This window comes from Physeter macrocephalus, chromosome 15 (genome assembly GCF_002837175.3).
Source record: "Physeter macrocephalus isolate SW-GA chromosome 15, ASM283717v5, whole genome shotgun sequence".
Lineage (NCBI taxonomy): Eukaryota > Metazoa > Chordata > Mammalia > Artiodactyla > Physeteridae > Physeter > Physeter macrocephalus.
In genome coordinates, this window is record NC_041228.1 from 42,025,770 (window position 1) to 42,048,541 (window position 22,772).

Below are 22,772 nucleotides of genomic sequence, written 5' to 3' on the forward strand. Positions count from 1 at the left end.
CGGACGCGCAGGCTCAGCGGCCATGGCTCACGGGCCCAGCCGCTCCGCGGCACGTGGGATCCTCCCAGACCGGGGCGCGAACCCGGTTCCCCTGCATCGGCAGGCGGACGCGCAACCACTGCGCCACCAGGGAAGCCCCAAGTTTTCCCTTATGATGAGGACACCAGTCATATTGGATTAGGGCCTACCCTAATGACTTAGTTCTAACTTCATTACCTCTGTAAAGACCCTGTCTCCAAATAAGCTCACGTTCTGAGGTACTTGGGGGTTAGGCTCCAACATGAATTTTGAGGCAGGGGACACCATTCAACCCATAACACTTGGCTTGGTTAAAAAATAAGAGACTGCTGAGGTGAAGGTCAGAAGGAAATGAGAAGGAGAGAGGGTACAAATCAGAAAGAGATGTGCTGTAGGAGCCAGATCTCCTAGACTGACGGCCCTCTGAGAAGGCAGACTCATGTCAGCATCTGAAGAAGAAGAGCAGCTATGGAGTGAAAAAAAACCTTTTTGAATTTTTGGAAAGACGTGTAATAGATTCAGTGCTGCTAGATGTCTTCTTTGTCAGGATGCTTGTGCTTTCATAGAGAGAATAATATGTGAATAAGAGTATAGGTGTGAAATTAGCCAGGCAGTGTGATCTTGGACAAGTCTGGTAACTGTTTTGACCCTCACCTCTTGATTTTTGATCTTTGAGAGAGAAATTTTAACAGTACCTGCTTCATAGGGTTCTTATGAAAAATCAATAAGATAACTCATATAAATGTCTCAGCATGTGCTGAGACAAAGGGCTTCTAGTAGATGTTAGCTGCCTTTGTGTTGTTATCCTGGCTGGACACAGATTCAGGATATGGAGGGTTTCAGTGTTTTCTAGGCTATGGTGAATTAAACGAAGCCTTCAGCCCTAATCTGCAAGGCCAGCAGCCCTGATTCTGCATTTGTAAATGGTCCAAGATTAAAGCAAGTGGTGGTGGCTTTTCAAAACTCCCCCTAAACCTTTGACCTCTGTTGCTAAGGATGTACTTGCAGGCTCAGATAGTTGCCATAGAAACTGTCTGAATTTAGTCTTTGTACCTGAGGAAACCCTGACAAATAGCAAAACTTCCCAGCAGATGGGTGGATCAAATATTTCAGGTAGTTCAGACGAAATGTCACTGAATTATCTGGAAATCTACTCCAATCCTTTGCCAGGTAGGGTTTGTGAAATAATCTATCAAGTGTGTATGGCTTGGTGATTTTAGGCAATTTCAGTTATAAACCATGGTTTCCCTCCAGCATCATTATGATCCAGGATGTGGTATTCATTAGTGAAATTACGTCTATAAAAAGAGGAAATATAGGCAAGACTTGTTTGAGAGGCTGAAGTCCTCTTCTGGAATAATCCTAGCAGTGGTGTAGTTTGCCTTGGATCATTCAGACGAAGGCTTTGCCTGGCCACTTCATTTGGCTGTGAGGGTGTTGCTGTGAAGGGTGCTTCTTGAGTATCCTTATGGTCAGGGCCATTGAAAGCTGGGAACTGTGATAGGAGCTGTCCTGTGGGAAAATATTTAATTTCTGACTAAGCAAACTTGGGAGGCAGAAGGAATTTTTATTTGCCAAACACTGTTCAAAATATTAACTTGTTGAGTCCCATAACTCTCAAAAGTAGATACTATTATTATCTTGCTTTACAGATGAGTAGACATGAATCAGTGAAGGAGCCAGGATCCAAACCAGACAATCTAACAACCACACGGTATGATAGATTTGTCCACAAAGAAATCACGAGACCCTAGGCATGGGGGCAGAAAGCAATTACCTCTGTTTCCCACCAGAAACCCCTCCGTGAAGGATGAAACTAAATGTAAATGACAAAAGAAAGGATGAGTGTAATGCTACCTTTACTTTTTAGGTTGCATTAAAACACCCCGGACGGTGGCCTGTTTGAGCATCTGACTAAAATAAGGCATTTATTTTTATTTTTATGTGCTTTTTATCATTCAACTTACATGTCTTTGGAAGACTGAAAGTGCTAAAAAAATCATTTCAAGTGGAGATGGTATATATATCAACCAGTTCTTAACCTATTTACTGAACAGAAATCTGTTCATGTATTTAAAAGAGAAATAATCCTCTTCGTCAGCAATAAAAATTTATTACTTTGCATCAAAATAAATCTTTAGATCTCAAATTAGTTTCCTTTAACATTTTCTGTTTATTCTGAAAGCTCTTATAGATTGGACAAATTCATAGAATACCAATGTTAGACCGTCACAAGTGTTTTAGAATTTAACAAACATCTGTTGAGAGCTTAGTATGTGCAAGCCATACTATGAAGAGCCATGAGAGGTTAAAAAAATATAATTTTAAAATGAGGCCTCTGTCTTGAAGGATTTTGTATTCTAGTAGAGGCAGCAACACAGACATGTAAATACGTGATAGAAAATAAAAAGCAGGCAGGAGGGGCCTTGAGAGGAAGATGCTTCTGGCTGGAAATCAGGGAGATTTCATGAAGGATGTAGGTTCTAGCTCCATGAAGCAGACCCTGTACCCCTTATTTTGTCATCCGCATTCTTAGCACAGTATCTGGCACATAATAGAATTATTAAATTCAGTGATTTTAAAATAAATGAATAAGTTGGTCTTAGATGGTAGGGTATGAGAAGTAAAAGTAGAAGTGAGAAAGGATCATCTCAATCCAGCTTGATTCAGAAAGTATCAGTTGTCATTTACTCCGGGTGGGGCCCTGTGCCGGGTGGGGAGAACAGCCAGTGACAAAGCGTGGAGACAGGGAAGCTCGGTGCAAAGTCCATGGGGTGCTCAGCATTACTGGGTGTGGTGGGTGTGGGAGATAAGGCCAGAAGAGTAAAGTGGGAGCAGCATTTAAAGGATCTTGAGGGACTTCCCTGGTGCCGCAGTGGTTGGGAACCTGCCTGCCAGTGTAGGGGACACGGGTTCGAGCCCTGGTCCGGGAGGATCCCACGTGCCGCGGAGCAACTAAGCCTGTGCGCCACCACTACTGAGCCTGCGCTCTAGAGCCCGCGAGCCACAACTGCTGAGGCCTGTGCGCCCGCAGCCCGTGCTCCGCAACGGGGCTGGGGGGCCACAGCAGTGAGAAGCCCGCGCGCTGCAATGAAGAGTAGCTCCGGCTCACCGCAACTAGAGAAGACCCACGTGCAGCAGCGAAGACCCAACGCAGCCAAAAAAAAAAATAAATAAATAAAAGTTCTTGAACGCTGAGGGGTTTGAGGAGAAAGATCCTCCAATGTGTCATTATTGTCTGTATTTTTACTTCTCTTAAGCAAATATTGGTTGATAACTGATCATGTTTATTTGGCTAATATTAAAAAAGACTAGTTAGACTTAAGAATACCAATTTATTCATTTAGATACATTTCATATTGCAATATGCTAGAACCTGCGATTGTTATTTGTTTCTGTGTGTTTCCAAACCCTGTGAGCAGTCTAAAGCAGCAGAAAAATGTCTTGCTTGTGTTTGAGAAGGAGCCAATTCTAAAATGATGTTTGGACACATAGACCAGATTAATTCTGTTGCAAAAGCTCATTTCTAAACATTCACAAAATTTACAGATCTAATTGCATTGAAGGGTTGTAGTCCTAGCTCTTCCTTAAAATAACTGTAGATTCTTGGGACAAGTTGCTTCATTTATATAGCATGTACAAGCAATATGTACATTTTATATGTCTCTACATCTCTACACCTATAGCTACGTCTCTTCAGCTATCACACTGTGTAGGGTGTAGCAGAAAGACTCGAAAGACTCTTTGGACTTTGGCATCTGACAGATCTGGTTGGAAACACGGCAATATCACTTCCTAGCTATGTGTCTTTAGGTGAATGGCTTAACTCTGAACCTCAAGTTCCTCATGTACAAAATAAGAGTAACATTTCCTAACTCATTATGTCTGTGAGAAACTCATAAGAACACTCATTTATTACTGAGCAATTGCTATGTATTTTCCATTTGAGGAAACTGAGGCGCAGAGAGATTAAGTAGTACACCCACGGCCACACAGCTAATGAAAGGCCAAGCTGGGTTTCCGGTCCAGGCTGACTCAGAGTTTACCTTCGGCACCTCTGTCATTCTGTTTGTAAAGGTCCCTCCACTAATCTACCCTATAGAATGATGCTTAATAAATGCTCATTTCTATCTTTATCTCCCAGGGCATTTGTGAAGCTAAAATGGGATAGTACTTTGACCTTTTTAAAGTTCAAATATAAGGTATCCAAAAGTAAGGAATTAAACAATTTCAGAGTCTAAATTTTTAGAGTAGTTAGAATTTTATAACCATTTTCCCATGCTGATTATATTGATATAAGTTCAATGCAGAAAACTTTAAAAAATAAAGAAAAAGATAAAGAAATAAACCAAGATCATCCACAATCCCTAGAGGCAATAAAATAATTGGAATTTTAGTGAAGTGAATGCATTCTTCATTTCCCTGGTTTTTTGTTTTGTTTTGTTTTAGCAGTCCAATATTATGATAGGCAACAGCCCTGCTTTACAGGCCATGTGGAAAATTTATTTCAGATCTTAAAATCAGTTAGTCATGATGTGTCTTAGGGTGAAAGTTATAATTTCTGTGAAATGCAAAGGCACAAGGAAAAAGGAAAAATAACACTGAACAGAATAGAAGAGGGGCAGAGTTTGGATTTTTATTGGGTTGCTTTTGAAGTAATAAGAAGTACATTTTTTCCTTAGATGTATTGCATAGTTAACAGCAAGGTTTAGAAGAGCAAAGAGGCAGCTGGTGAGGTCTTTGAATGAAGGGTTGTGAACATTCTTGGGTTCTTCCTGCTTGAAGAAGCTCATCTATTTGCAGCTTTGAATCAGCACCACTAAAATTTTAGTATCTAGTTATTGTGGCATTTGCCAAAACATATATCCCCCACACATATAATGAGTGAAAATTATACTTATTGCCTATCATTTAAGACTCTTAAATGAAGAAGACTAATAAAGTGAAGCGGTTAGTAAAGATGGAATTAGCACACGCTTGTTTCCGGATGTTGACTTGTGGTTGCTGTGGACAAGGTATCAGGAAGCTTCTGGAAGGCCAGGCTGTTCCACAGAGGAGAGGCTGAACTTCAGGGATGCATTCTACTAGGTTTATAAATGAATATCATCCAATGGTCCTTTATGCTTGGAGGAACATGGTTTTAACAGGATGGCAACTAATCAACTTATCTCCGGTTTATTCACAGGACTTTGAATAAAGAAAACCATGATGATGCAAGCCCAACTGCACTGCTTGTGTCTCTTTACACTTTACTTGGTAAGAGAAGAGAATGTTCTTTATTTATTTAGTAGAATATTTCCAGTCATCCTTCTACCCCATACCAGGGAAGCAGCGGCTATCATCATTTAAAAAATAGTCTAGGGGCTTCCCTGGTGGCGCAGTGGTTGAGAGTCCGCCTGCCGATGCAGGGGACACGGGTTCGTGTCCCGATCCGGGAAGATCCGGGAAGATCCCACATGCCGCGGAGCGGCTGGGCCCGTGAGCCATGGCCGCTGAGCCTGCGCGTCCGGAGCCTGGGCTCCGCAACGGGAGAGACCACAGCAGTGAGAGGCCCGCGTACCTAAAAAAAAAAAAAAAAAAAAAAAAAAAAAGTCTATCAAAATTAACTCATTGTGAGCAAAGGACACTTTGCCCCGATGGACTATTTTTGTTGAAATCGCTACAAGTCATATGTCCAACCTTTAACCAGAGATGTGCTTTCTCCTCAGCTCTTAAAAGCCAATGCCACTGCACAGGCAAGGTTTAAACGAATCCATCTACTTAGCTTTAGACTATTGCATACAGCTCAGGGAATCTGGAAAGAAAAGTATACTGATACATGTGTTAGTCTATGTCCCTTAATCTTGACTTTTTTTTTTTTTTTAACTTTGACCATGAGAAATTACCACCGAAATTAAGAAAAGCATTTTCTCCATTTTTGACCCTGCTCTGCTCTGTACTTTTCTTCCCGTATATGGCTTGGAGTTTTCTGACCAAATTTGTGCTTAGTCACTTGTTGAGCTAACCCTATCGACTCGGGCTTCTAGAAGATGGAGCTGGATGGAAGCTGAGGAGACCAGACCTTAACCTCGGGTAGAGACAAGGATGCCTTCTTCACTTTCCTTATGAAGCTCATAAAGGTTATACATTTGCCAAATCTGTTGTATTATGAAGCAAGATTATGGGGAAGCATTTGCTTTCTCCTTAGAAGGAAGCTACTAAATCATCATACCTCTAATCTTGGTTCCTTTCTTCTAAAACCCAAATATAACATATTGAATTTCAAGTTCCAGAGAGCCCCTGAGAGCCCACACAGTTCAAAATATTTAGAGTGAAATACAGACAAACTTGTAAACCTACCAGAGCTTTCCCCTTGGGGGGAAAATCTGCAGTTCAAACTTTCTGAGCAAGATGCATCCTCACAGACCTGGGCTTGAATCTTGTAGATAAGACTGCCTAAGGACTGGGTCTAACATCCCCACTTGACTTCTCTCCTCTTCCTACCCTCTCAGATGTCCTTTGCTAACTATATTATCTCAGAATGGTGGTGAAGTCAGTGCCTAGTGCAAACTTGGCACTGCTATTGATCGGTGACAAGAACTTGGGTGAGTTACTAAGCTCTGAACCTCAGTTTTCTGCCCTGTGAAATGGGTCTAATAATAGTACTTGCCTTATGTGGCAATTAAATGAGATAATGCATTTATAAAGCCCTTGGATCAATGACTGGCACAGTCTAAGGACTTGAGAAATATTAGCAATTATTATTACTACCATATTTTAAATATTCAGCGTCTACACTTAAATGGACTCTGACCTCCATGAGGAGGACTGTGTTTTAGCCGTCTTTGCAGCCTCAGCACATAGCACAGTGCCCGGAACATGTTAGAAATTAAATACATAATTACGGATTTATATTTAGGAAACATTAGGAAACAACAGTGAGACCTAAGAGAGAGAGAAGATTCTGTCACGATAATTTGACATTAGCAGGCTCATCAGCTTCTTGTCTGAGAAGGGGACATGCATTCTTCTTCCTAGATAAAGGATGAAAGTAAGTTTTCCTTTTTCCCTACTCTCACCCCAGTGGGATTTCTACCTGGAGTAGGAAATACTGCCCAAACTACTGCTGGCAGCAAGCCTTGCCCAGGAGACAGCCATGTGCCCAGCTGTCTCTGGGTGAAGGAGGGAGGCTGAGGCCTGTGTGCTGGGATTTCAGGGGTATTAGGATGGAGCCATTTCTCTTCTGCCTTCACCAACCCCTATGCCCAGACGCCCTCCTGTGAAGGCTGGAAGTTCAGTTGGAGCTTCTTTCCTTCAGCATAAGGCTTTATTCAGCAGAGGTAGCCATTTAAAGTGATTGCCAGTCATTTATTCTATACTATGAGTGGCTCTCCTGTTCTTTCCTGAGAACTGGTTCTCATAGGGGGTTAGAAACACTGCATGAATATATTGTAAGGGCACTGATGAGAGGGTTTGGGACAGAGTGCTGAGTAGGAAGGCAGGGAAATCAAGGAGAAGCCAAGTATTTTGGAGTTTTGCCTGGGACTATGCTTCTTCCGGAAGGAAGAAGAGCTGACATACGTACTATATAAACAATGCAGAGAACTCTTGCTGGAAAGTACAATGACGGTGGCTACTAGGCAGGCAGATCTGATAACAGCACGCGTCCTTTGCTGGCCTGGAAGGCAGTGGAGCAACGTGGTGCACAGTTGGGGCTTGGTGGTCCAACAGAGCTGGCGCCATCCCACAGCAGCACCCATTATATGTGCCTGTGCTGTGGGACTTCTCCAGAGCTTCCCTGATATTGCTGAGGATCAGAAGAAATGATGTGTGTGGAGGGTCTAGTTCCACAGCTGCCATACAGGAAACACTCAAAAATATCAGTTCCATTCTCTTCCTACTTTTCACCTCTTTATGCAAGATGGTGGGTTTTATTCTTCCAACTCTTTTCACAAATTTCCACCATAGCCTTCTTCCCAGTCATGGATGTATGGCTTGAGGACTCATGATGTGCATATGCATTTTGAAATCTTTATAGCTCAGATAGCCAGGTTAATGTGCAGGAAGAGAGATTGGTTGCCCTGATACGAGAACCCAACCCAACTTTGAACATTGCAACTGAGACTTATCCTTTATTTCTCATAGGTGAGCCCGCTCGTCTACCTGGGAAAAATGCAGGCTTATTTGTGAGGTTTGCCTGACTAATGTAGTTTTCCTATAGATGCCATCACTGGTGTGATCATCTGAAAGATGGACTGCTTGCTGATGTGAGCAGAAAGTTGATGAAGCCGTTTGCTGTTAAGCAGTAGCCCCTCAAAAAGCACTGCCCTCGTCCTGTACCAACCATGGCACCTACTTCTTGTGTCCTGCCTTCCAGAGGAACTGATGGAGCTGGAGAAGATGTGGAAAGAAGTGGAAGGGAGGAGGAGCCCCCAGAGGAAAATACATTTTAAGAGGAACTGATGAGCTAGAAGTCTATATAATTATTGTGTCAGTTAAGAATGCTTTTAGCTACGAGCAACTTTAGAGTGTCTCCAGTCAATAGGGATTTATTTTTCTCAGACAACAAGAAGCCTGTCATGGGCAGTCCCGGGCAGGTTTAGCAGTTCTGTGATGTTATCAGAGATACGGGCTTCTTTCTCTTTGCTCCACCGCTGTTTGAGCTGGTTTGTCCCCTTGTGGTTTCATGATGACTGCCACAGCTACAGACATGAGGTCCATTGCTTGAGCAAGATGAACAGGGCAGATGCCAGCCACATCTGTCTTTCTTAATCAGGAATACAAAATCTTGACCAGAACCATTCCCCCACCTCCACCCAGACACAGCAGACTCCACCTTCTGTTTCACAAACCAGAACTGGGTCACTTGGTCACCCTCCTAGCTGCAAGGGAGTCTGGGAAAGAGATCACTTGTCTTCCCAAGGGAGAGAGGCTGGCGATGGCCGGGGGCAGCTAACCCAAGGGCCTGACACAACTCTGAGGGAGAGGAGACCGAATTCCAAAGTCCTCTGTGTTCTTGTTTGTTACTATTTTTTTGTTGGACAACCCAGATCAACTTAATCAAGATTCAATGAACCAAGGGATATACTACAAGACCTTTTTCCCCATGATTTCATCCTAAGCGTCTTTGGGTTATTCCCAGTGTTTCTATACGATAAGAGTGTACTAGCTCCTCATAAAGAAATGGAAAATAAATTCTCTTCTCGTCAGTTCTTCTTTCTTTTTTGGTTTTACCTGTCCAGTTCCCCAAACCGTTAACTTTCCGTATCATACTTCTAATTCTAACCTATCCCACCCCTGATTCCCATAACAAGTAGGAGACCTGAGGAACCACTCGGGAAGGAGGGGGCACTGGCATCCGTGTGGGTGCTCCATCCTTCGTTCCAGAGGGTGCTCTCTGTGGCGGGTTTATGGCTGGCTGTCCCTTCCTGTGTTCTGCGTGCTCCGCTCTGCCTCGCGACTCCCGTTAGTGACCAGTCCTGGTGGGAGACGAAGGCATGGCAGGAACTACTGCTGAATGCACCCTCCTGCACATCCCCATGCTTCCCACCCCCCCTCCCCCCACCCCAGGCTGTCTCGGCTGCTTTTGCTGTTGTGTAGTGGGGGTAGTGGCTAAGAGGGCCGGGTCTGGAGTTGCAGGTTCGAATCCTGCTTCCTGCCTTACCTGGGCAAATTACTTAACCTCTCTGCGTCTCAGTCTAATCACCGGTGAAACAGAGCTGGCAATAATAATCTACCCTGTAGGGTTGTTGTCGGGATTCAATGTGTTTGGGGCAAAGCTCAGCATATGCTAATTTAGCAAGCGTGAGCTCTTCTTGTTGGGTGCCAGGCAAGCATTGTACTAAACACGTCTACATATTTTTTCCCCTTAAAAATTCAATTGTCTTTGAGGTGCCTGAACTCTAGAGCTGGGAATCTGCCATGGATTTCCTTATAACTAACAGGAGTGGAATAGAGGGGTTTTAAGAAGCTGGTGTAGGGGCTTCCCTGGTGGTGCAGTGGTTAAGAATCCACCAGCCAATGCAGGGGATAGGGGTTCGAGCCCTGGTCCGGGAAGATCCCACATCTCGCGGAGCAGCTAAGCCCGTGCACCACAACTACTGAGCCTGCGCTCTAGAGCCTGCGAGCCACAACTACTGTGCTGCAACTACTGAAGCCCATGTGCTTAGAGCCCGTGCTCTGCAACAAGAGAGCCACCGCAGTGAGAAGCCTTGGCACCACAGCGAAGGATAGCCCCTGCTCGCCTCATCTAGAGAAAGCCTGTGCACAGCAACAAAGACCCAACGCAGCCAAAAATCAAAAACAATTTTAAAAAAAGAAGCTTATGTAAAACCATGTAGAATTTAACAGCTTAGTGGCATTGTGGGACGATCATGAGCTTTCCTTCCGTGAGAACCCAGCGTGTGTGCCATGTCAACTGCTTATGGGTCTTACCCTGGGCAAGTAGCTAACCTCTGTGAGCCTCATTTATAAAACGGGAGTGTTAATTTCTCCCCACAGGGTGATTGCTTGAATGGTTAAATGAGAAAAAGCAGTGTTAGGCTCTAAGCAAACCATTTTGACATAGTAGAGCCTCAACAAATATTAGACCCCTTCCTGCCTGTTTTGACTAGATTTCACATTGTTTTGAGCCAGGTTAGAATCTTAGGTTTCTTGTATCAGTCCTGGAACCATAAGAAAATCAGCAAGTGACACATAGACATTCATAGTAGACGGCGATGCTAACTTTCTTTTTCTTTCTTTTTCTTAACAGACAACTGGATATGGCCAAGAGGGAAAGTTTAGTGGACCCCTGAAGCCCATGACTTTTTCTATTTTTGAAGGCCAAGGACCGAGTCAAATCATATTCCAGGTAATGGCTACTCTTTATCACTGTCATCTTGATTTTGCAGGCTCTCTCAGTGGACTTTTACCCCTTTCCTCCTGTGCACCCAGAGATAAAATATAGGCATAGTAGATCTCATTATCAGGAATGATTTCAGAAGCTAAGTTAAACACAGAGATGAGTGGCTTCGGTGTTGTAAGACGTTATACCTGACATCCTCATTCGGACTTCCTCAGTGGTGTCTGGGGCAAGTATTCCCATCTCTGGGGTGGAGACCTTGGTGCCTGTAGACTCCGCCTCTTCCCCCAGGGTGGGAAGGGAACCTGTCTCTGGAGTGGCCTGGCCATCTGAGTATCTGTCTGTTCAATGAGCTGGCTGCTTGAGCATTTGAAGATGCGTGTTCTCTGGATTAGCGCTGGAATGACCTGCTTTCCTCACCTCCTCCTCTGAGCCCATCCCTGGGCCCTCACCCATGGGTTGGACAAGGCACAGTGGGAGGCAGTCATCTCAGTTAGTTAGTTAACTGAGAAAAGCATCAGATTGACGGGTGGACTGCAAGAGACTTCAGCTTTAAGGGCATTGAAAGAATACCAGAAATGTAATGGAGAGAGGGAGAAAAACATACTACTGCATTGACCAGAAATCCCCTGGGGAAGCCTGCTTGGCCTTGGAGTGGCTGAGGATGCTTTGATGAGCCTCTGGGTGCCCATGATCTCCCATCCCATGCACTGGGGGAGCAACAGAGGGTTGCTAAACTACCATCTAAGGTGGATGCCTTCTGTTAACTGTCCAAGCATTTGTTTCGGCAGTTCCTGTCCACAGAGGAGAGACTGAAAGCTGCCTCATCCTACCTTCTCTCATTTAGTACCAAATTAGTGCAAAGGGGCTCCATGGTATGAGCTGTTGGGGGTGCACGTGTATCTCTGTGCCCTGCTGTGGGTGTTTTAGAGGCTTTGACCTCTCCAGTCAGGGAAGCCGGCACTGAGCGAGGCGCAAATGCTTTGAGAGCCGGAGGCTAATAAGAGAAGAGTGTTCCAGCAAAGGCACAGCTTGGACACCTGCCCTGTGCTGGGAGAGGGCAGGGCATGCCCCCAGTTTTGGCAGAAGGCCAGCAGAGAGCCTAAAGAAGAAGGTAGGCGAGGAGGCTGCAGAGACAGGAAGGGCCCTGACTTCTAAGGCTCTTAGATTTTCTCCGCAAAGCAGCGGGCCTGAATCAAGTTTCCATTCAGGGCTACAAACTGGAGGGGGGCGGGAAACGGAAGAGGTTGCAAAGGAACTGGTTGGGAGTCTACGGCAGGGCTCACACAAGAGGTGATCTCGTTAACTAACTTCCCCTCCCTTGCCAGGGAGCACTTAGTTATAGATATCTCGTTTACATTAAAAAAATTCTGTGCAAGATGTAGAGAACAAACATATGGACACCAAGGGGGGAAAGGGGGGGTTGGATGAACTGGGAGATTGGGACTGACATGTATACACTGATAGGTATAAAACAGATAACTGATGAGAACCTACTGTATACCACAGGGAACTCCACTTCACTGTACAGTAGAAACTTACACAACATTGTAGAACAACTATACTCCAATAAAAAACCATTCTGTTCATTTGTGTATTTTTATGCTTCATAAGCTGGTAAGAATGCTGTGGGCTAGGCACACGTTCATCTTTTTTTTTGAATTTGATATATTTGTATTTATTTATTTATTTTTATTGGGGTATAGTTGCTTTACAATGTTGCGTTAGTTTCTGCCGTACAACAGAGTGAATCAGCTATACGTATACATATATCCCCTCCCTCTTGGACCTCCCCTTCCCATCCCACACATCTAGGTCACAACAGAGCGCTGAGCTGAGCTCCCTGCGCTATATAGCAGGTTCCCACTAGCTATCTGTTTTACACGTGGTAGTGTATATATGTCATTCCCAATCTCCCAATTCATCCCACACCCCTACGCCCCCGCCCCGTGTCCACACGTCAGTTCTCTATGTCTGTGTCTCTATTCCTGTGTTGCGAATAGGTTCATCTGTACCATTTTTCTAAATTCCACATATATGCGTTAAGATACAATCTTTACTTTTCTCCTCCTGATTTACTTCACTCTGTAGGACAGACTCTAGGTCCATCCACGTCTCTACAAATGACCCAGTTTCGTTCCTGATGGTGCTTATTGTTATAAGGCACTATGCTGGGTACTGGGGATACAAGATGACCCCAACACCATCCCTGCCCCCGGTGAGCTCATAGGGTAGTAGAAGGAGGCTAAAACAAGTAAGCAAACAATGTAGTGAAGGGTTCTGATTGGAGTCTGGTGGGCTGCAGAGGGAACCAAGCGCAGGTGGAGAAAGAGTGCTCGATTTTAAGTGTGGACGGTAGTGGCTGAACAGAAAAGGTTTCACTGACCCCTCAGCTGAGTATTTAAAGTTGAACAGGCACTCACAGACAGAAAGCAGGCCCTGAATACAGTATGGGGAAAAGCATGGGGGTGTGCAACTCAGCAAGAAAATGAAAGATAACAGGTGGTTTGGGGTGTGCAAAGGCGAGGCTGCTGAGGTTGGGTGGTGGGGGTGGGTGTCCAGACCGGCCCTTTAACCTGTGGTAGGCTGCAGGGCACCTGTGGAGGGTTAAAGAAGGTGTGAAGGAATTACACTGTGCTTGCACAGACCTACTCTGTAATCACTGTAAGTGTGGGATGAGCGGGTGAGCCAAGAGGCGGGAAGGCTCTTGGGACAGTTTGCCATAGACCAGTGGGAAGCGGTGGAGGCCTGGTTTAAGTAAGTATAAAGGGGGAGTGGAGGGAAGGAGAGGGTTAGGAAAAATGCAAGGAAGTCACAGCTTCTGGGATTGGTTACTGAATGAGTGCAGTGCGCGAGAGGAGGTGTTTAGGGTAACTCTGAGGTCTCTGGCTTGCTTGACTGGCTGGTTAGTGGTGTCATTCAGAGAGAGAGAGAGAGAGAGAGAGGGAAGGAGAGAGAGAGAAGGAGGGGAGGGGAGAGGAGGGAACATTTTTGGGAAATTCAGTAAATAAGTGTTAGGCTTATTGAATTTAAGGTAATATGTGGGGTTAGCTAGGTGGAGATGTTGAGGAGACAGTGGCCATGTGGGTCTGGAGATACAGACTGGGGAGCCTTCCTCACACAGGCGCTAAGCCAGTGCTTGGGTGTGAAAGTCCATCTGTAGTGAGTAGCTCAACGGCCCACAAGGGCCAGGTAAGTGATGAATGATGCTACCTTGGGATAAGACAGGCAATGGCAAAAAAACAGATGTAGAAAAACCCCCAACTGTGCAAACGTGAAATTAAAAGTCTTCTGATACTTGGCTCCAGCATGTGGGACACAGGGAATAGTGGGGATTGTGACAAATGGAGGGTACATCAAAGGGTATAGCCTTAATTCAATTCCAGACAATTTCACAAGTCAGAATTTGTGTACAATATTACTGGATTCTATGATTTTTCCACAAAAGTCAGAAATTTTTATATTTATGTAAAATTTCCTGATCTAAGAATATTGGCACAGTAAAAAAAAGTCATCTTATAATCTGAGCAAAATGTATTTGTGGGCCAGAGAGTCTGTGGTTCCTTCTGCAACCTGTGTTTGAGGAGACTCTTGAGTAGAATGGAGTAGATGTTCTGTGAGTACAGGTCCACGTGCCACTGAACAGAATCAGAACTGTACCTAGAGGCAATGTCCAGCTAACAAACGTCACACACCTGGAAACTGCTTCATAGGATCCTTCCGCAGTGTCTCAGGAGCCCAGCCAGTAAAATCATTCCTTGCGTTGCTCCACTTCTTTTTCTGTTCTTTTTCCATTAGCCACACTACAAAGCTTGTCTCTTCTTGACAGAAAATGATAGCCCAACTGCCATGGCTGAATGCTTCTTGTTTATGGGTGTGTGTGTTGGAGTGGAGGAGTGTAGGCAACGAAGGGGACTTCCTTCTAGAATCTCAGAGTCTTTGTTCTAGAAAAGCCCTTAGAGACTTCTTGTACCAACTGCTTGTTTTACAGATAGGGAAACTGAGGCTTAAATAAGTTAATGGCATAACTAATATTAGAACACTGATATTCTCATGTTCTAGTCAAGCATATCACGCTGCTTAACACCATATACAAAAATTAACTCAAAATGGATTAAAGACCCAAATGTAAGACCGAAACCATAAAACTCCTAGAACACATAAGCAGAGCACTCTTTGATATAAATTGTAGGAATATTTTTTGGATCTGTCTCCTAAAGCAAAGGAAATAAAAGCAAAAATAAACAAATGGAAACTAATTAAACTCGAAAGCTTTTGCACAGCAAAGGAGACCATTGACAAAATGAAAAGACAAACTACTGAATGGGAGAAAATGTTTGCAAATGATATGACTGATAAGAGGTTAATATCAAAAATATAGAAAGAGCTCATACAACTCAACATCAAAAAGCGAACAACCCAATTAAAAAATGGGTAGAAGACCTGAATAGACATTTTTCCAAAGAGGACATGTAAAAGGCCAATAGGCACATGAAAAGATGTTCAACATTGTTAATCATCAGAGAAATGCAAGTTAAAACCACAATGAGATATCACCTCACACCTGTCAAATGGCTATCACTAAAAAGAACACAAATAACAAATGTTGGTGAGGAGAAAAGGGAACCTTCACGCACTGTTGGTGGGAGTGTAAATTGGTGCAGCCAAGGAAAACAGTGTGGAGCTTTCTCAAAAAACTAGAAATAGAACTACCATATGACCCAGCAATTCCACTCCTGGGGTATATATCTGAAAAAAATGAAAATACTAATTTGAAAAGATACATTCACCCTAATATTCATAGTAGTATTATTTACAGTTGCCAAGATATGGAAGCAACCTAAGCGTCCATCAATGAATGAATGGGTAAAGAAGATGTAATCTATCTATCTATCTATATATATGTGTGCACACATACACACACAATGAAATACTACTCAGCCCTGGGCCCACCTCCAGCCTGCGACCACGCCGGCAGCTCCGCGGTTTGGGGGGACCCACCTGCGGGGACGGAGGACGTCGCGGTCGGACGGCCTCTTTTTTCTTTGTAATGTGTGAGATATAGCTTATATATCGTAAGATGTACCCTTTTAAAATGTCCAATTCAGTGGTTTTTAATATATCATAAAAATGTACAACCATCACCACTATCTGATCCCAGAACGCTTCCACCAGCCTCAAGGAAACCCTGTACCAACTAGCAGTCACTCCCTATTCTCCTCTCCTCCCAGCCCCTGGCAAACACTAATCGACTTGCAGTCTCTAGAGATTTCCTTTATAGACATTTCATATAAATGGAATCATGTAACATGTGACCTTTTGTGTATAATTTCTTTTAATTAGCATAATGTTTTCAAGGTTCATCCATATTGTAGCAGGTATTAGTACTTCGTTCCTTTTTTTATGGCTGATTAATATCCCATTGTATGACTATAATACATTTTGAATATCCAGTTATCATTTGATGGACATTTATGGCTATTATAAATAATGCTATTATGGACATTCATGTACAATTTTTGTGAGGATATATGTTTTCCATTCTCTTAAAAAAAAAAAAAAAAAAAAAAGAAAGAAAGAAAGAAAAAAGAACTAAACACCTACAGACTTCTCTCACTGAGGATTTTCAATGATCCCCAGCTCTGTACTCTCAGGGGCTTCCAGATCTAAGGATAGTATGATACATATCTCAGATAGGTCATTATTTTTCTTCTTCTTCTTTTTTTTTGCTTCAAAGGAGTAATTTTATTTTATAATTCTCCCCATTTATTAGTTACTTAGTACTTGATTTTTTAAAGTGCACATTAAAAAAATGAGATTTGAATACAGGACTTTGGAATAAAGAGGTCAGGAATACCAAATAAATTGAGTCCGTTTTTAGTTTTGTTCATGATAATTAAAGATGATTCAGCAACGATGGCCATTTTACGCAGCTCATTCAGGAGGGCTTCTAGAACATGCAAGTGCATGCACTTGATACAGAGGAGGATTTCACGAAGTTTCAATGACGACTAGAAATATCATAAGGTGACTATGGACAATCTATAAACCCCTGTTGTCATTGGACAGAGAAGGCTTCCAGTTTTCCAATTCACAGCTGGAACCAAGCTCTGGGATCTTCCACTCGTCTTCACCGGCCAAAAGAAAACTTTGTAATGGCTGATATTTTTTCCTTACAATTTCAATGAAGCCTTAGATTGGATCACATGAAAATGCCTCTGCGTATCTTCCAGAACTCCCCAATACCTTCCTTAATAGCATATTCAGCACAGTTCTTGCACTCTTGGGGTGTAAATCCAATTAATGCTCTCCCTGTAGTACCAATTCCCTGATCACTTGTCAATTTTTTAACTTGAGCTTCTATGTAATGAGGAGATACATAATAAAAATGGTCCCCAAGGACACTGTAAGCCATGTATTGAGAGCCTTCTGAGGTTTCTATAACTTCTTGATCTTCAAAACTCTCTACATTGCAAGCTATCTCCATTTTCCCTTCGTGAGGAAAAGCCATCGTTTGAACGCCCTTCCGTCCATTCACATTTGAGCCCCGAATGGCACTAGCGATCTCTTTTCCCAGAGCCAAGTCTTGAGATCATCTTTGGTAACATTACGGTTCATCACATACGGGCTAGCTACGATGCCGGATGTGAAAGTTCGTTTCTCAGTTTGCCGTTTCGCTCAGCTCCTGCCTCCCGCACATTGGCTCTCGGCTGCTCTAGCGGCAGCATGAATCTCCTCACTGCAAAGCTGAAATTCCAATTTTATTCCAACGCAACTGTCACAACGCCCTGAAGCAAGCTGTTAAACCACATCTGCGGGCAGGTGCAGCTCCCAGGTCAGGTTTAAGAACGCTGAAATCCGTCCTTGTGAACCAGCCCAGTTGCTTCCTTCTCTGGACAAGAGTGCGCTTCTCAGGCAGGTCAGCCTCACCAAAGAGAAACACACTGCAGCCAGGAACACGTCGGACCAGATTCTCAGCAAGGCTTCTAGCCACAGCTCCACACTCTTCCACTCCAACACCAGAGAGAGGGTAAATGGGAATCAAGTCCACTGCTCCCAGGCAAGGATGGATCCCCTCTTGAACCTCCATATCAATTGACTGGAAGGCCTCCAGGCAGGCAGCCAGAACAGAATTGCCTAACTCAGCAAGAGAAGCTGCTATTGTAATGACTGATCTGTTGCACTCTCGATCAGAAAATATGTTGAGCACTGATACCTCAGGATGTTTCTGTCCATTTTTTTCAAGAAAAGCTGCTTTCGCTGCGTTCTCAACAATGTATTTTCTTCTGGCTTCTGAAACGTTTCATAAACAGGCAGCCAAACGGAGCCCCAGTCTGTGTCCTGCGCACGCACCACCGTTGGCACTTTTAGGGCGGCAGAGGCTCTCCGAGGAGGTCGTAGTGCGAGGTCTGGGCAGACACCGGCGCTGGGACCCCCTGCGCGGTCCCGCCCAGGTTCTGGTGTGGAGTGGCCCAGACCTACGTGGGCCGAAGGGTAACCAGAGAGACTCGCTGAGGGCCCCGGGAGACTCCAGCAGGGGGATCAGCGTCCGTGGGCGGCGGGGCCCGGAGCGAGGGGCGGCCGGCGGCGGCGCTGCCCTGGGCCCACCTCCAGCCTGCGACCACGCCGGCAGCTCCGCGGTTTGGGGGGACCCACCTGCGGGGGCGGAGGACGTCGCGGTCGGACGGCCTCTTTTTTCTTTGTAATGTGTGAGATATAGCTTATATATCATAAGATCTACCCTTTTAAAATGTCCAATTCAGTGGTTTTTAATATATCATAAAAATGTACAACCATCACCACTATCTGATCCCAGAACGCTTCCACCAGCCTCAAGGAAACCCTGTACCAACTAGCAGTCACTCCCTATTCTCCTCTCCTCCCAGCCCCTGGCAAACACTAATCGACTTGCAGTCTCTAGAGATTTCCTTTATAGACATTTCATATAAATGGAATCATGTAACATGTGACCTTTTGTGTATAATTTCTTTTAATTAGCATAATGTTTTCAAGGTTCATCCATATTGTAGCAGGTATTAGTACTTCGTTCCTTTTTTTATGGCTGATTAATATCCCATTGTATGACTATAATACATTTTGAATATCCAGTTATCATTTGATGGACATTTATGGCTATTATAAATAATGCTATTATGGACATTCATGTACAATTTTTGTGAGGATATATGTTTTCCATTCTCTTGGATATACACCTAGGAGTAAAATTTCTGGGACATAGTTAATTCAATTTTTAACTTTTTAAATAACTGCACAACTGTTTTGCAAAACAACTGAACCATTTTACATTCCCACCAGCATTGAATAAGTGTTCTGTCTCCACATCCTTGCCAACACTTGTTACTTATCTGTTTCTTTATTGTATTGAAGCTGTCCTAGTGGAGTAAAGTGATATTTCTCTGTGGTTTGGGTTTGCATTTCCCTAATGACTAATGTTACTATCTTTTAATGTGCTTATTGGCTATTTGTATGTCTTCTTCGGAGAACTGTCTGTTCGATCCTTTACCTCTTTTTAAATTGAATTATTTTTCTTTTTATTGTTGTAAGAGCTCTTTTTATATTCTGCATAAAGTTCCTTATCATACACATGATTTGCAAATATTTTTCACATTCTATAGGTTACTTTTCGCTTTCTTGATAGTTCATTTGAAGCACAAAAGCTTTTAATTTTGATGAAGTTCAATTTATTTTCTTTTTTGTTTGTGGTTTTGCTATAACATCTAAAAAACTATTGCCTCATCCAGAGTCACAAAGATTTATGCCTGTGTTTTCTTCTCAGTTTTTTAGTTTTAACTCTTAACATTTAGGCCTTTGGTCTATTTTTAGTTAATTTTTGTGCATGATACGAGAGGTAGGGATCTAACTTCATTCTTTTGCATGTGGATATCCAGTTGTTCCAGCACCATTTGTTGAAAACACTATTTTTTCCCTATTGAATTATCTTAGCACCTTTGTCAGAAATTAATTTGACCATAAATACAAAAGTTTATTTCTGTACTCCTGATTTTGAATCCATTGATCTATATGTCTGTCCTTATGCCAGTGCCACACTCTCTAGAATACTGTAGCTTTGTAGTAAATTTTGAAATCGGGCAGTGTTAAGTCTCCCAACTTTGTTCTTCTTTTTCAAGGTTGTTTTGGTTATTCTGGGCCTTATACATTTTTATATGAATTTTAGGATCATCGTGTCAATTCTACAAACAAGGCAAAAGTAATTTTGATAGGGATTGTGTTGAATTAGTATCTCAACTTGGAGAATAGTACTATCTTAACAATATTAAGTTTTTCAAGTTTTGAGCATGGGATGTTTTTCCATTTATTTAGATCTTCTTTAATTTCTTTCAACAATGTTTCATAGTTTACAAATCTTATATTTCTTTGGTTAAATTTATTCTGAAGTATGTTATTCCTTTTAATCCTATTGTAAATGGAATTTTTTTTAACATCATTTTCAGATTTCTATTTGCTAGTGTATAGAAATACAGTTGATTTTTTTTTTGTATATTGATCTTTTATCTTGCAACCTTACTGGACTTGTTTATTTGCTGTAAAACTTTTTTAGATTCCTTAGGATTTTCCATATGTAAGATCATGTCATCTGTGAATAAGGATACTTTAACTCATTTCTTTCCAATCTGGATGACTTTTATTTCTTTCTCTTGCCTAGGATTTCAAGTACAATGTTGTACAGAAGTGACAAGACTGGGCATCATTATCTTGTGCCTGATCATATAGGGAAAGCTTTCAGTCTTTCACCATGATGTATAACATTAGCTGTGGGTTTTTCATAGATGCCCTTTATCAGGTTGAGGAAGTTACCTTCTATTCCTACTTTGTTGTGTATTTTTTTATCATGAAAGGATGCTGGATTTTGTCAAATGATTTTCTGCCTCTATAGAGATACTCATCTGGTTTTGTCCTTTATTCTATTAATATGGGGTATTAAATTAATTGATTTTCATATGTTGAACCAGCCTTGTATTCTGAGATAAATTCCACTTGGTCATGATATATAATTCTTTTTATATGTTGCTGGATTCAGTTTGCTAGTATTCTGTTGAAAACTTTTGCTATAAACTTTTATCTATATTTATGAGATATTGCTCTGTAGTTTTATTGTGTTATTTTTTTTCCTGTTTTGCATATAAGGATGACACTGGCCTCATAGAATAAGTTGGGAAGTATTCCATACTCTTCTACTTTTTGGAAGCATTTGTGAAGGTTTGATGTTAATTCTCCCATACTTGTTAGGTAGAATTCACCAGTGAAGTTACCTGGTCCTGGGCTTTCCTTTGTGGGAATTTTTTGGATTACTAACTCAAGCTCTTTACTTGTTATAGTTCTAGTCAGACTTTATACTTATTCTTTGGTCAATTTTGGTAGTTTTTAATCTAAGAATTCATCCATTTCACTTAGGTTGTCTGATTTGTGGGAAAACAATTGCTTATAGTATTCTATTTCATCCTTTTTATCTCTGTAAGTTTGGTAGTACTGTCCCCTCTTACATTCCTGATTTTAGTTGTTTGATTCTTGTGTTTTTTAAAAAAATATTTATTTGTTTATTTATTTAATGTGGAATCTAAAAAATAAAACAAACTAGTGAATATAACAAAAAAGAAAAGACAGATACAGAAAACAAACTAGTTGTTACCAGTGGGGGCAGTGCAGGCAAGAGGGGCAAGATAGGAGTAGGGGATTAAGAGGTACAAACCATTATGTATAAAATAAATAAGCTACAAGGATGTCTTGTACAACACAAGGAATACAGCCAGTATTTTGTAGTAACTATTAGTGGAATATAACCTTTAAACATTGTGAATCACTATGTTGTACACCTATAATTTATGTATTGTACATCAACTATACTTCAATTTTTAAAAAGGCCAAAATAAAAAGTAGGTTACATAGCAAAAGAGTAAAGTAAAATCTGGCATATACAAAAAAAACTAGCATACCATGCTCTCTCCATCTTCTTATGTGGAAAACCCAGCCTTGGTAAATGTACTTTGAGCTCTTTATTACAGTGGTGGGAAGGCATTGTCCCACTTCTCTCATCTGTATCACTTGAAATATTCTTACCTGAAGTCAGGGAGGAACAAAGCAAGCTTTCTGCCCCATGAGGTTGATCCTTGGGTTATTAACATGTCCTCCAAAAAAAAAAAAAAAAAAAGAAAGAAAGAAAGAAAGAAAAAAGAACTAAACACCTACAGACTTCTCTCACTGAGGATTTTCAATGATCCCCAGCTCTGTACTCTCAGGGGCTTCCAGATCTAAGGATAGTATGATACATATCTCAGATAGGTCATTATTTTTCTTCTTCTTCTTTTTTTTTGCTTCAAAGGAGTAATTTTATTTTATAATTCTCCCCATTTATTAGTTACTTAGTACTTGATTTTTTAAAGTGCACATTAAAAAAATGAGATTTGAATACAGGACTTTGGAATAAAGAGGTCAGGAATACCAAATAAATTGAGTCCGTTTTTAGTTTTGTTCATGATAATTAAAGATGATTCAGCAACGATGGCCATTTTACGCAGCTCATTCAGGAGGGCTTCTAGAACATGCAAGTGCATGCACTTGATACAGAGGAGGATTTCACGAAGTTTCAATGACGACTAGAAATATCATAAGGTGACTATGGACAATCTATAAACCCCTGTTGTCATTGGACAGAGAAGGCTTCCAGTTTTCCAATTCACAGCTGGAACCAAGCTCTGGGATCTTCCACTCGTCTTCACCGGCCAAAAGAAAACTTTGTAATGGCTGATATTTTTTCCTTACAATTTCAATGAAGCCTTAGATTGGATCACATGAAAATGCCTCCGTGTATCTTCCAGAACTCCCCAATACCTTCCTTAATAGCATATTCAGCACAGTTCTTGCACTCTTGGGGTGTAAATCCAATTAATGCTCT

General features: G+C 42.1%; 1 protein-coding gene across 1 annotated transcript in view; it reads left to right on the plus strand.

Moving 5' to 3' along the window:
- The window catches only part of CDH17 (cadherin 17), a 101,438-nt gene that overhangs the window by 7,542 nt on the left and 71,124 nt on the right, over positions 1 to 22,772 (plus strand). Inside the window, exons 2-3 of the mRNA XM_024115913.1 lie at positions 5,204 to 5,274; positions 10,751 to 10,849. Coding sequence (XP_023971681.1) covers positions 5,224 to 5,274; positions 10,751 to 10,849 — 150 coding nt within the window. The 5' untranslated portion in view covers positions 5,204 to 5,223. The remainder of the gene's footprint in view (positions 1 to 5,203; positions 5,275 to 10,750; positions 10,850 to 22,772) is intronic.